This window comes from Schistocerca serialis, chromosome 5 (genome assembly GCF_023864345.2).
Source record: "Schistocerca serialis cubense isolate TAMUIC-IGC-003099 chromosome 5, iqSchSeri2.2, whole genome shotgun sequence".
Taxonomy (NCBI): Eukaryota; Metazoa; Arthropoda; class Insecta; order Orthoptera; family Acrididae; genus Schistocerca; species Schistocerca serialis.
The window spans coordinates 404,082,631-404,094,022 of record NC_064642.1 but is presented as its reverse complement, the minus strand read 5'-3'; the positions used below and the strand labels follow the sequence as shown (position 1 = coordinate 404,094,022).

At 37.9% G+C, this 11,392-nt stretch overlaps 1 protein-coding gene across 1 annotated transcript in view; it reads right to left on the bottom strand.

Annotated features, from left to right (window-relative positions):
* Positions 1-5,477: 5,477 nt before the first annotated feature.
* LOC126480710 (uncharacterized) overlaps positions 5,478-11,392 on the bottom strand; it is a 231,456-nt gene continuing 225,541 nt past the window's right edge. Inside the window, exon 8 of the mRNA XM_050103964.1 lies at positions 5,478-5,789. Coding sequence (XP_049959921.1) covers positions 5,755-5,789 — 35 coding nt within the window. The 3' untranslated portion in view covers positions 5,478-5,754. The remainder of the gene's footprint in view (positions 5,790-11,392) is intronic.

The following is an 11,392-nucleotide window of genomic DNA, read 5'->3' as shown; positions in this document are numbered from 1 at the left end:
TACTTGAAATGTCTGGTCTAAGGTAATCCATAGCAGCATCTACCGAACCTGACAACCCCATCTTTTCAGTAACAGTTATAAAATGTTTGTTAAAAAGTTCTGCAACACTATACACATCTGTCACCAATGCATCATTTACTCTTAATGCTATTTGTTCCTCTTCATGTCTGGTTCTACCGGTCTCCTCCTTCACTATATCCCATATTGTCTTTATTTTGTTATCTGATATGACTATCTTTTCCTTGTAATATATTTGCTTTGACATCCGTATTACAGTCTTTAATATTTTGCAGTATTTCTTATAATGTGCTATAGCATCAACATTGGAAATGCTTCGGATTGACAGATACAGTTTTCTTTTTGTTTTACAAGATACCCCTATTCCTCGAGTAATCCATGGCTTCTTTGTAGACTTTGCTCTAACCTTGGTAAGTTTTGGGGGAAAGCAGTGTTCAAATAAGGTAAGCACTTTATTAGCAAAAATGTTATATTTTTCATTCATGCCATGAGCACTGTAAACATCAGTCCAGTGAATGTCTCTGAGGAGTGTCCTAAAATAATCAATTTTTGGCTTACTGATTACCCTCTTGAGCTCAGATTTAACAGATTTTATATCTTGTTCAGTATTAACATTTAACAGAAGGAACTGCATGTCATGGTCTGAGAGGCCATTGACTATTGGTTTTGTAATATAATTTTGTTCATTTGACTTTTCTATAAAGATATTATCAATGGCTGTTTGTGAGCAAGTGGTTATCCTAGTGGGGAACTTTACTGTGGAAATTAAGTTGAATGATAGTGTTACTAACTCAAATAGGTTCTTATTGGGAGAGTCTTTAAAGAAATCTACATTGAAATCACCAGCAACCACTATTTCTTTGTTTTTGGTTGTTAAATGGGCCAGTACAGCTTCAAGGTGGTTTACAAACAGATTAAAGTTACCTGCAGGTGCTCGATATACACTTAATATTATGAAAGATTTTTTGTGAAATTCTAATTCTGTTGCACATGCTTCCATATGCTGTTCTAGGCAAAATTTATGAATGTCTATGTTCTTAAATTTATGACAGTTCCTGATGAATGTGGCAACTCCTCCTTTCTCCATTTCTGATCTACAATAGTGAGATGCTAACCTAAACCCTGTAACACTTAAAAGTTCTATACCAGTGGTCACATGATGTTCAGAGAGGCAGATTATGTCAGCTGGGTTTGAAGACTCTAATTCATCTATGCAGATAGTTAATTCATTAATTTTATTTAATGTCTGGAGAGCCATTGAGTATGACTTAAGATCACAGCTGGTAGTGATTGAGGAAACTCTGGTGGCACACTGGTACATGATCTCTCAAATGACACTATTATGGTGGCAGTTTTCAACAGAACACATGTCTATGAGCTGTCTGCATTATGTTGAGGTATCCCCCCTGGCAGCAAGATTTACAGATCTGTCCCTATTACAGCATATGTGCAAACAGCAGCTTGGATAGCAACTCCATCCTGGTGCCATTATAAAGGATATCAAGCACCAATTACAACAGCTGTGGGGTCAGCTAGCCTCAGGTGAGGATACAATGGCTTTATGACAGACACCCTTCCCAACCAAATCAGTGCATGCACCCAGGTCAGACAGGTACAATGTCATACTGATAAGTGGGCTCATACTGCCAAGTTCTTTCTAAATATTCTTGATTTTGTGATCACAGCAATAATAACACACACGATCTCAACCCATGACTTTTCATTTCATTTCCTCTTCCCCTTTCGAGTGTTCCATTTTCTTTGGCAAACATTGTATTTTTAATCTATCACCAAGTGCAAAACATGACACTCCACTGTTTTTGATAAAATTTTGTCCAGACAGTATGCTGAACATTGGAAAGCTATGTTGAATTTTGTGCCTGTTCCCTTATGAAAAATCTGTAAGATAAGAGATGCATCTACATGTGACAGATCATCATCATCATCATCATTTAAGACTGATTATGCCTTTCAGCGTTCAGTCTGGAGCATAGCCCCCTTATGAAATTCCTCCATGATCCCCTATTCAGTGCTAACATTGGTGCATCTTCTGATGTTAAACCTATTACTTCAAAATCATTCTTAACAGAATTCAGGTACCTTCTCCTTGGTCTGCTGCGACTCCTCCTACCCTCTACTGCTGAACCCATGAGTCTCTTGGGTAACCTCGCTTCTCCCATGAGTGTAACATGACCCCACCATCTAAGCCTGTTCGCCCTGACTGCTACATCTATAGAGTTCATTCCCAGTTTTTCTTTGATTTCCTCATTGTGGACACCCTCCTGCCATTGTTCCCATCTACTAGTACCTGCAATCATCCTAGCTACTTTCATATCCGTAACCTCAACCTTATTGATAAGGTAACCTGAATCCACCCAGCTTTCGCTCCCATACAACAAAGTTGGTCGAAAGATTGAATGGTGCACAGATAACTTAGTCTTGGTACTGACTTCCTTCTTGCAGAAGAGAGTAGATCGTAGCTGAGCGCTCACTGCATTAGCATTGCTACACCTCGCTTCCAGTTCTTTCACTATGTTGCCATCCTGTGAGAATATGCATCCTAAGTACTTGAAACCGTCCACCTGTTCTAACTTTGTTCCTCCTATTTGGCACTCAATCCGTTTATATTTCTTTCCCACTGACATTACTTTCGTTTTGGAGATGCTAATCTTCATACCATAGTCCTTACATTTCTGATCTAGCTCTGAAATATTACTTTGCAAACTTTCAATCGAATCTGCCATCATAACTAAGTCATCCGCATATGCAAGACTGCTTATTTTGTGCTCACATATCTTAATCTCACCCTGCCAGTCTATTGTTTTCAACATATGATCCATAAATAATATGAACAACAGTGGAGACAGGTTGCAGCCTTGTCTTACCCCTGAAACTACTCTGAACCATGAACTCAATTTACCGTCAACTCTAACTGCTGCCTGACTGTCCACGTAAAGATCTTTAATTGCTTGCAAAAGTTGCCTCCTATTCCATAATCTTGTAGAACAGACAATAACTTCCTCCTAGGAACCCGGTCATATGCCTTTTCTAGATCTATAAAGCATAGATACAATTCCCTGTTCCACTCATAACACTTTTCCATTATTTGCCGTAAGCTAAAGATCTGGTCCTAACAACCTCTAAGAGGCCTAAACCCACACTGATTTTCATCCAATTGGTCTTCAACTAATACTCGCACTTTCCTTTCAACAATATCTGAGAAGATTTTACCCACAACGCTGATTAAAGAGATACCTCAGTAGTTGCTACAAACTTTTCTGTTTCCATGTTTAAAGATTGGTGTGATTACTGCTTTTGTCCAGTCTGATGGAACCTGTCCCGACTCCCAGGCCATTTCAATTATCCTGTGTAGCCATTTAAGACCTGACATTCCACTGTATTTGATGAGTTCTGACTTAATTTCATCCACCCCAGCTGCTTTATTGCACTGCAACCTATTGACCATTTTCTCCACTTCCTCAAATGTGATTCTATTTCCATCATCATTCCTGTCCCATTCTACCTCGAAATCTGAAACATTACTGATCATATTTTCACCTACATTCAGCAATTCTTCAAAATATTCCCTCCATCTGCCCAAGGCATCCACAGGATTCACCAGCAGTTTTCCTGACCTGTCCAAAATACTTGTCATTTCCTTCTTACCTCCCTTTCGAAGATTGCTAATTACACTCCAGAATGGTTTTCCAGCAGCTTGACCCATAGTCTCCAACCTGTTTCCAAAGTCTTCCCAAGATTTCTTCTTGGATGCTACAATTATCTGTTTGGCTTTGTTTCTTTCTTCAACATAACTTTCTCTGTCTACCTGAGTTCTAGTATGTAGCCATTTTTGATACGCCTTCTTTTTCCTTTTACAGGCTGCCTTGACTGTGTCATTCCACCAAGCTGTTTGCTTCATCCTACTTTTACACACTACTGTTCCAAGACATTCTTAAGCCACTTCTAGTACTGTGTCCCTGTACCTTGTCTATTCCTTTTCCAATGACTGTAATCGACTACATTCAACTAACTGGTACCTTTCTGAGATCGCTGTTATGTACTTGTGCCTGATTTCCTTATCCTGAAGTTTCTCCACTCTTATCCTCCTACATATGGACCTGACCTGCTGCACTTTTGGCCTCACAATACCAATTTCACTGCAGATTAAATAGTGATCAGTGTCATCAAAGAATCCCCTGAATACACGTGTGTCCCTAACAGCCTTCCTGAATTCCTGATCTGTTATTATATAGTCAATGACAGATCTGGTTCCCCTGCCTTCCCAAGTATACCGGTGAATGTTCTTATGTTTAAAAAAGGAGTTTGTGATTACTAAGCCCATACTGGCACAGAAATCCAAGAGTTGTGACAGATGCTGAAACTAAATGCAATTATGCATTTGACACCAAGACTTTCGATGGTTACATGATGCCATTCTTTAAAGACTTCTTGAGTGAATGAAATGATTGTACACTAGATGCAAGATAACATGTTCTGGATGCATCTGTGCTGTTCATTGTATCTCTCAAGCATTTAATTTCTTCCTGTGGGGTAACATCAAGAAGAAATTTTCCATCCTTCTCTTCCAGAATTGTTCCCAGAACTGAGAAGGCTCATTATTACAAGCATAAAGAATATGACATCAAAAGCACTAAAAAATATGGACCTGGGTTTTTCTCTTGTGCTGAAAAGATTTAGGTTTGATGGAAAAATTTCAAATCCTTCATTGAGATTCTAGCAACATCACATATTTACATTGAGTATCGGTAAAAATAAAGGCCTTATAAAATTGTATAATAATGTGTAACCACATTGTGGTGCCTGCAGGGTAACCTGCTAAACAAGTCACTACTGTAGTGGTAGTTGTTAGCAGAAAATAAGGTAAGCTGATGCAACATAACAGTGTTCCTTCACCTTTCATATCTAGTTAACTATTGGTGCTATCATGAAAGATATGTGCAGTTTATAATGGTTTCAACATTGAACATTGCATATCTAATGAAATTTTTATTAAAATATTATGGAGATCGCAGCTGTGGTTGAAAATATGACTCAAGGACATCATATTGTGGCTTATGAGCTCAGACCTTACCTGGAGTGCTGCAATTTGGCACTTACTAGGGTCAAAATCCAAAACGTTCTAAAAGTCTTATACTAATTTTCAACAGTTCTTGTAACAATCACAGTTCATATATTTTCAACAACTGTAATTCAGATTACATCATAAAGTTCTAATTTATTCTGTACAACTAAAAAGGTTAATAACAATAAAGTGCTGAAAATATAAACACCAATAATACAACCTGCAACTGTGTTCTAAAACTGTGAAAAATCACGAAGAACAGATTTTTTTTTTTAAAGAAAATGACAGGAAGTTATTCTTACATCTATGAACACACAAAAGGAAGGATATCAGGACATATACCTGTAAAATGGCAAGAGTCCAAGAAACAACAGTCTTTAGAAAATATAGGCTCAATTTCCAGGCAGAGTGTTCTAGATAATACAATTGAAATACAGTAATTTCAGTGACATATAAAATACTTACAATGTTCGATTTGCCAACATACATACACACATACATGCACACATAAACATTCAAAATAGATTTATTAAGTACAATTCATATAAAACCAGAATTTTGCTTCAAAAATTTGTCACACTGCTTTGTACTTCTTAAATTATTCTTGACAATATTAACAGTGGACACATTGTGCTTTTTCAGGCTTCCAGCACTTAAGGAGATACAGATTGCTCGGTGAAAACATTTGCTGAAAAATTAAACACATTATCTTAGATTATCTTTTGGAAATAATTTCATGGAAAAAGTATATAACAGACTTCATCAAATAAATTATGGTAAGCTATATTAAGAAGAAATGGTAGTATTTTTAATCAAATGTAAATATTCTGCCACTATTTACACCAATCAATATAGATTAAAAGTTCATTTCTTGCATTTCAACTTGCTCTTGATTGAAATTCTGATTCTACTGTCACTTAAATTAACAATGTTTTCTATCTTCTCATAAATTTGTCTCTCTCTTTTCTTTCTCATTTTTTCTTTAAATAATAAAGAAATTTTTCACAACACCATCTTAACATATACATGCACTTGCCATTTTATATGCACATTTTCATTTTTTTATCTCCAATTTTCATGTCAAGACATTGTAATGAAACTTTTCAATAAACATTAAAAAACAAGTAGTGCAGGTACCTTGAATAAAAGCTTGTGAAAGAAGTGCTCTGCACTGGCGGAGATAAACAACAATAAAGATTACAAAAGAAATGGGGTGAAAAGGAGCAACACAAAATAAAGCAATAATCAGACTTTTGTATCACAAGACATGGTCCAAAAGATTTTGATAATAATAAGGAAAAAATTCAGGTGCAGGGTAATTATAAAGTCCATGAAACATTTAAAAAATTATTAAGAGTGAAATGATACAAATTACAGCTTTTGTAAACCATAAGCCATAATAAAAAATTGTACTGTCTGCAGTTCTGCACTCATATGCAGAACCATCTTGAAAATGGCAACTTCACAAGCATATTAACCTAGAGTGATGAAGCCACTTTTCATCTTTCAGGAAAGGTCAACCAACACAGCACACTTACATGGGGGATACAGAATCAACATAGAACACATCCAGGATTCCAAGAATGTTAACTGTCCTGTAAGATAGACAGTGGGCCATCCTGTTTCACTGGTATCACCCATCTCAACATGCTGCAGCTGAAGCTAATGTCACAACTGAAAACTGATAGCAGGGATTTTATCTTTCAACAAGATGGCGCCCCTTCATGTTTCCATAATTGTGTATGGTGTTACGTTACCCGAATGGGATACGACAGGTTATTGGATAGGTCGTGATGCAGTCGTTGACCTGATGTTGCTTAAGTGGCCACTACAGATGCTCTACTTGATGCCTCTCAAATTTTTTTCTTTTTTTTTGGGGGGTGGGGGGGTGGGATGGGGGTGGGGTTGGTGAGGGGGGAGTATATCATTTATTTTCCACCTCTACCGCAAAATTTTGAAGAGGAGCAGCTGGTCTCACCAACACTCCTGATATGCTGCGTTGGGTATGAGCAGAATCTACCCATTAGATGTGCAGTGTGTGATGAAAGGTGAGTGCACAGTTTTTAACAACATTTATAAATGTTCTGAATGTTAGTATTTCATGTACTGTATCACGTGTTATGTTGTTCTTGGCCATTTATATGTATCAACATTCTGAAATGTTTTATGGACTTCATAATTATCCTGTACACAATAAAACAAATCTCATTCTTCAGAAAGATAAATCAAATCTAAAACTTTCAATGAGAGGAAAGAAATGAGAAGGCAGTTCTCAAGGAGGGAAACAAGTGGTAAAAGAAATGCTTCCAAACAGAGAAAAGAAAATTTTTTAAAAATATTTGTAGATTTACAAAAATGAGTGATGCTTTCAAGCAACAAACTGAAACAACAGTTGTTGACAGTGACAAATGTATTATCAAGTACTACAATATGTATCTAAAATGTCTTTTGATTGTTATGCTACTAATTTAATTGATACAGTACATAACAGTTTTATAATTCTAAATGGTGAGAGATGGAAAAGAATTAGAAGACCCTCTCACTCATGACAATGAGAAGCAAGGGTAAGACACTTACACCTGTTAAGAAAGAACTATGAATGGTGTTGCACCTCACAAATTAAAACTGTGATGCATAATAATACTAGGTCTGTCTAAAAAGTATCAAACCTTTGATTTTCCCGCACAAAATAGAGACGGTAGCGCACGCCACTGTACACAGTAAAGGAAGAGGCCTTTATGTGCATGTGCGAATTTTGTACCTGCCTTCCAGCATGTCAGTCGCTGCCTGTCGGTCGCTGAGTGAGGTGCTACACAACGTGCTCATGGGAATACCGATTCTCTCAAGATGACTGAACGTATTGAGCAAAGATACTGCATCAAATTTGGTCAAATGCTTGATGATTCTCTAAGTGAAACAATTCATAAGATTCAGCAGGTGTTTGGAGAAGATACAATGGGTGTAACACAAATTAAGGAGTGGTTCAACCAATTCAAAAATGGCCACACATCAGCGGAGAGTGACAAGCATTCTGGCAGGCCCCAAACTACTTGGAGGGCAGCTGTTGTTGAGTTGTGTATCACAAATATGCACCGGAAGGACAAACAATGACAAAGTAGCACTATCAAGGTGCTCTCCGGTGACTCTGTGATGCAGTTTGGCGCAAAAGACCAGACATGTGGATGCAAGAAACTGACAATTGCATCACGACAATGCTCCCGCACATTCATTCCACTTGATCCAAAATTTCTTGGCCAAACATGGAATTACAGCCATTCAGCAACCTCCCTACTCTCCAGACATGGCTCCTTGCAATGTCTGGTTGTTTCCAAAGTTGAAGGTGTCACTGAAAGGATCCTGTTTTGAGAGTAGAGAAGAGATAATGCGGAACACGACGATGGAGCTTAACACCATTCCAAAAGAAGACTTCCAGAGGTGTTTCCAGCAGTGGAAGGATCGGTGGGCTAAGTGTGTGCAAGCACAAAGGGCCTACTTTGAAGGGGATTAGGGTCCCAATGCCGTCAGATATTCGAAATATTTTTTCTAGCCAAAGATCAGATACTTTTTAGACAGGTCTCATATATATGGCAGCAGATAATAGATTTGAATTACTCAACATTCCAGTGCCAGATTGAACTTTCTTGACAAATGAAATTAAAGTAACAAAAAGAAAAATATGGTCGAGGTAACAACAGGGAGGATAAATTACTCAAAATACTGTGTCTTGACTCCTTTAACTGTTTTATGATGATGTCAGATTTACTTCTGATGCTTTCATAGCTGTTAACAGAACAATAATACAATACATATTCTTTAATTCTGACACAGAATTGAGGTTTTAATGAGATGTTTGTGATAATTGAGACTCTAAAAACGTATGATAATTATTGGTGTATAAAATGCATTTAGCAGCACAAAATAAGGAAGTACTAAAATATTATGTGACATACATAAGAACATACATAGAAGAAGAATGGGTAGGTTTGAGGGATGACGTAGTGAAGGCAGCAGAGGATCAAGTAGGTAAAAAGACGAGGGCTGCTAGAAATCCTTGGGTAACAGAAGAGATAATGATGAAAGGAGAAAATACAAAAACGCAGTAAATGAAGCAGGCAAAAAAGAATACAAACGTCTCAAAAATGAGATCAACAGGAAGTGCAAAATGGCTAAGCAGGGTGGGCTGGAAGACAAATGTAAGGATGTAGAGGCTTATCTCACGAGAGGTAAGATAGATACTGCGTACAGGAAAATTAAAGAGACCTTTGGAGAAAAGAGAACCACTTGTATGAATATCAAGAGCTCAGATAGAAACCCAGTTCTAACCAAAGAAGGGAAAGCAGAAAGGTGGAAGGAGTATATAGAGGGTCTATACAAGGGCGATGTACTTGAGGGCAATATTATGGAAATGGAAGAGGATGTAGATGAAGATGAAATGGGAGATATGATACTGCGTGAAGAGTTTGACAGAGCACTGAAAGACCTGAGTCGAAACAAGGCCCCGGGAGTAGACAACATTCCATTAGAACTACTGACAGCCTTGGGAGAGCCAGTCCTGGCAAAACTCTACCATCTGGTGAGCAAGATATATGAGACAGGCGAAATACCCTCAGACTTCAAGAAGAATAGAATAATTCCAATCCCAAAGAAAGCAGGTGTTGACAGATGTGAAAATTACCGAACAATCAGTTAAATAAGTCACGGCTGCAAAATACTAACACTAATTCTTTACAGACGAATGGAAAAACTAGTAGAAGCTGACCTCGGGGAAGGTCAGTTTGGATTCCGTGTTGGAACACGTGAGGCAATACTGACTGTACGACTTATCTTAGAAGCTAGATTAAGAAAAGGCAAACCTACATTTCTAGCATTTGTAGACTTAGAGAAAGCTTTTGACAATGTTGACTGAAATACTCTCTTTCAAATTCTGAAGGTGGCGGGGGTAAAATACAGGGAGCGAAAGGCTATTTACAATACAGAAACCAGATGGCAGTTATAAGAGTCGAGGGACATGAGAGGGAATCAGTGGTTGGGAAGGGAGTGAGACAGGGTTGTAGCCTCTCCCTGATGTTATTCAATCTGTATATTGAGCAAGCAGTAAAGGATATGAAAGAAAAGTGTGGAGTAGGTATTAAAATCCATGGAGAAGAAATAAAAACTTTGAGGTTTGTCGATAACATTGTAATTCTGTCAGAGACAGCAAAGGACTTGGAAGAGCAGTTGAATGGAATGGACAGTGTCTTGAAAGGAGGATAGAAGATGAACATCAACAAAAGCAAAACAAGGATAATGGAATGTAGTCGAATTAAGTCAGGTGATGCTGAGGGAATAAGATTAGGAAATGAGACACTTAAAGTAGTAAAGGAGTTTTGCTATTTGGGGAGCAAAATAACTGATGATGGTCAGAGTAGAGAGGATATAGAATGTAGACTGGCAATGGCAAGGAAAGCGTTTCTGAAGAAGAGAAATTTGTTAACATCAAGTATAGATTTAAGTGTCACGAAGTCGTTTCTGAAAGTATTTGTATGGAGTGTTGCCATGTATGGATGTGAAACACGGACGATAAATAGTTTAGGCGAGAAGAGAATAGAAGCTTTTGAAATGTGGTGCTACAGAAGAATCCTGAAGATTAGATGGGTAGATCACATACCTAATGAGAAGGTATTGAATAGGATTGGGGAGTAGAGAAATTTGTGGCACAACTTGACTAGAAGAAGGGATCGGTTGGTAGGACATGTTATGAGGCATCAAGGGATCACCAATTTAGTATTGGAGGGCAGTGTGGAGGGTAAAAATTGTAGAGGGAGACTGAGAGATGAATACACTAAGCAGATTCAGAAGGATGTAGGTTGCAGTAGTTACTGGGAGATGAAGGAGCTTGCACAGGATAGAGTAGCATGGAGAGCTGCATCAAACCAGTCTCAGGACTGAAGACCACAACAACAACAAAATAAGAACTATTTGCAAAACTATATTTAAAACTGAGATATTTGTTCTACGTCAAGGTGGTTTGTGTGACAATTAACACCTCTCATGGAGTGAAACAAAAATATATTACCTCACTATCACCATTTCAGTTGTGGTCCAGAACTGGAATAAAACAAGAGGTAGAAAACTATTAATAGTGCCCACAGTACTGAAAGATGCAACACTATCCGGTAGTAACCACAACAAATTTCATAATTTATGGCCACGGTGACAGAGTAAGAGTTCTTTGTTGGTGTGTGCAGTATACAGGTGTTGGGGATGCCAGTGGAAATCTCAAATTCACGCATGCTTGTCTCATGTGGTTGA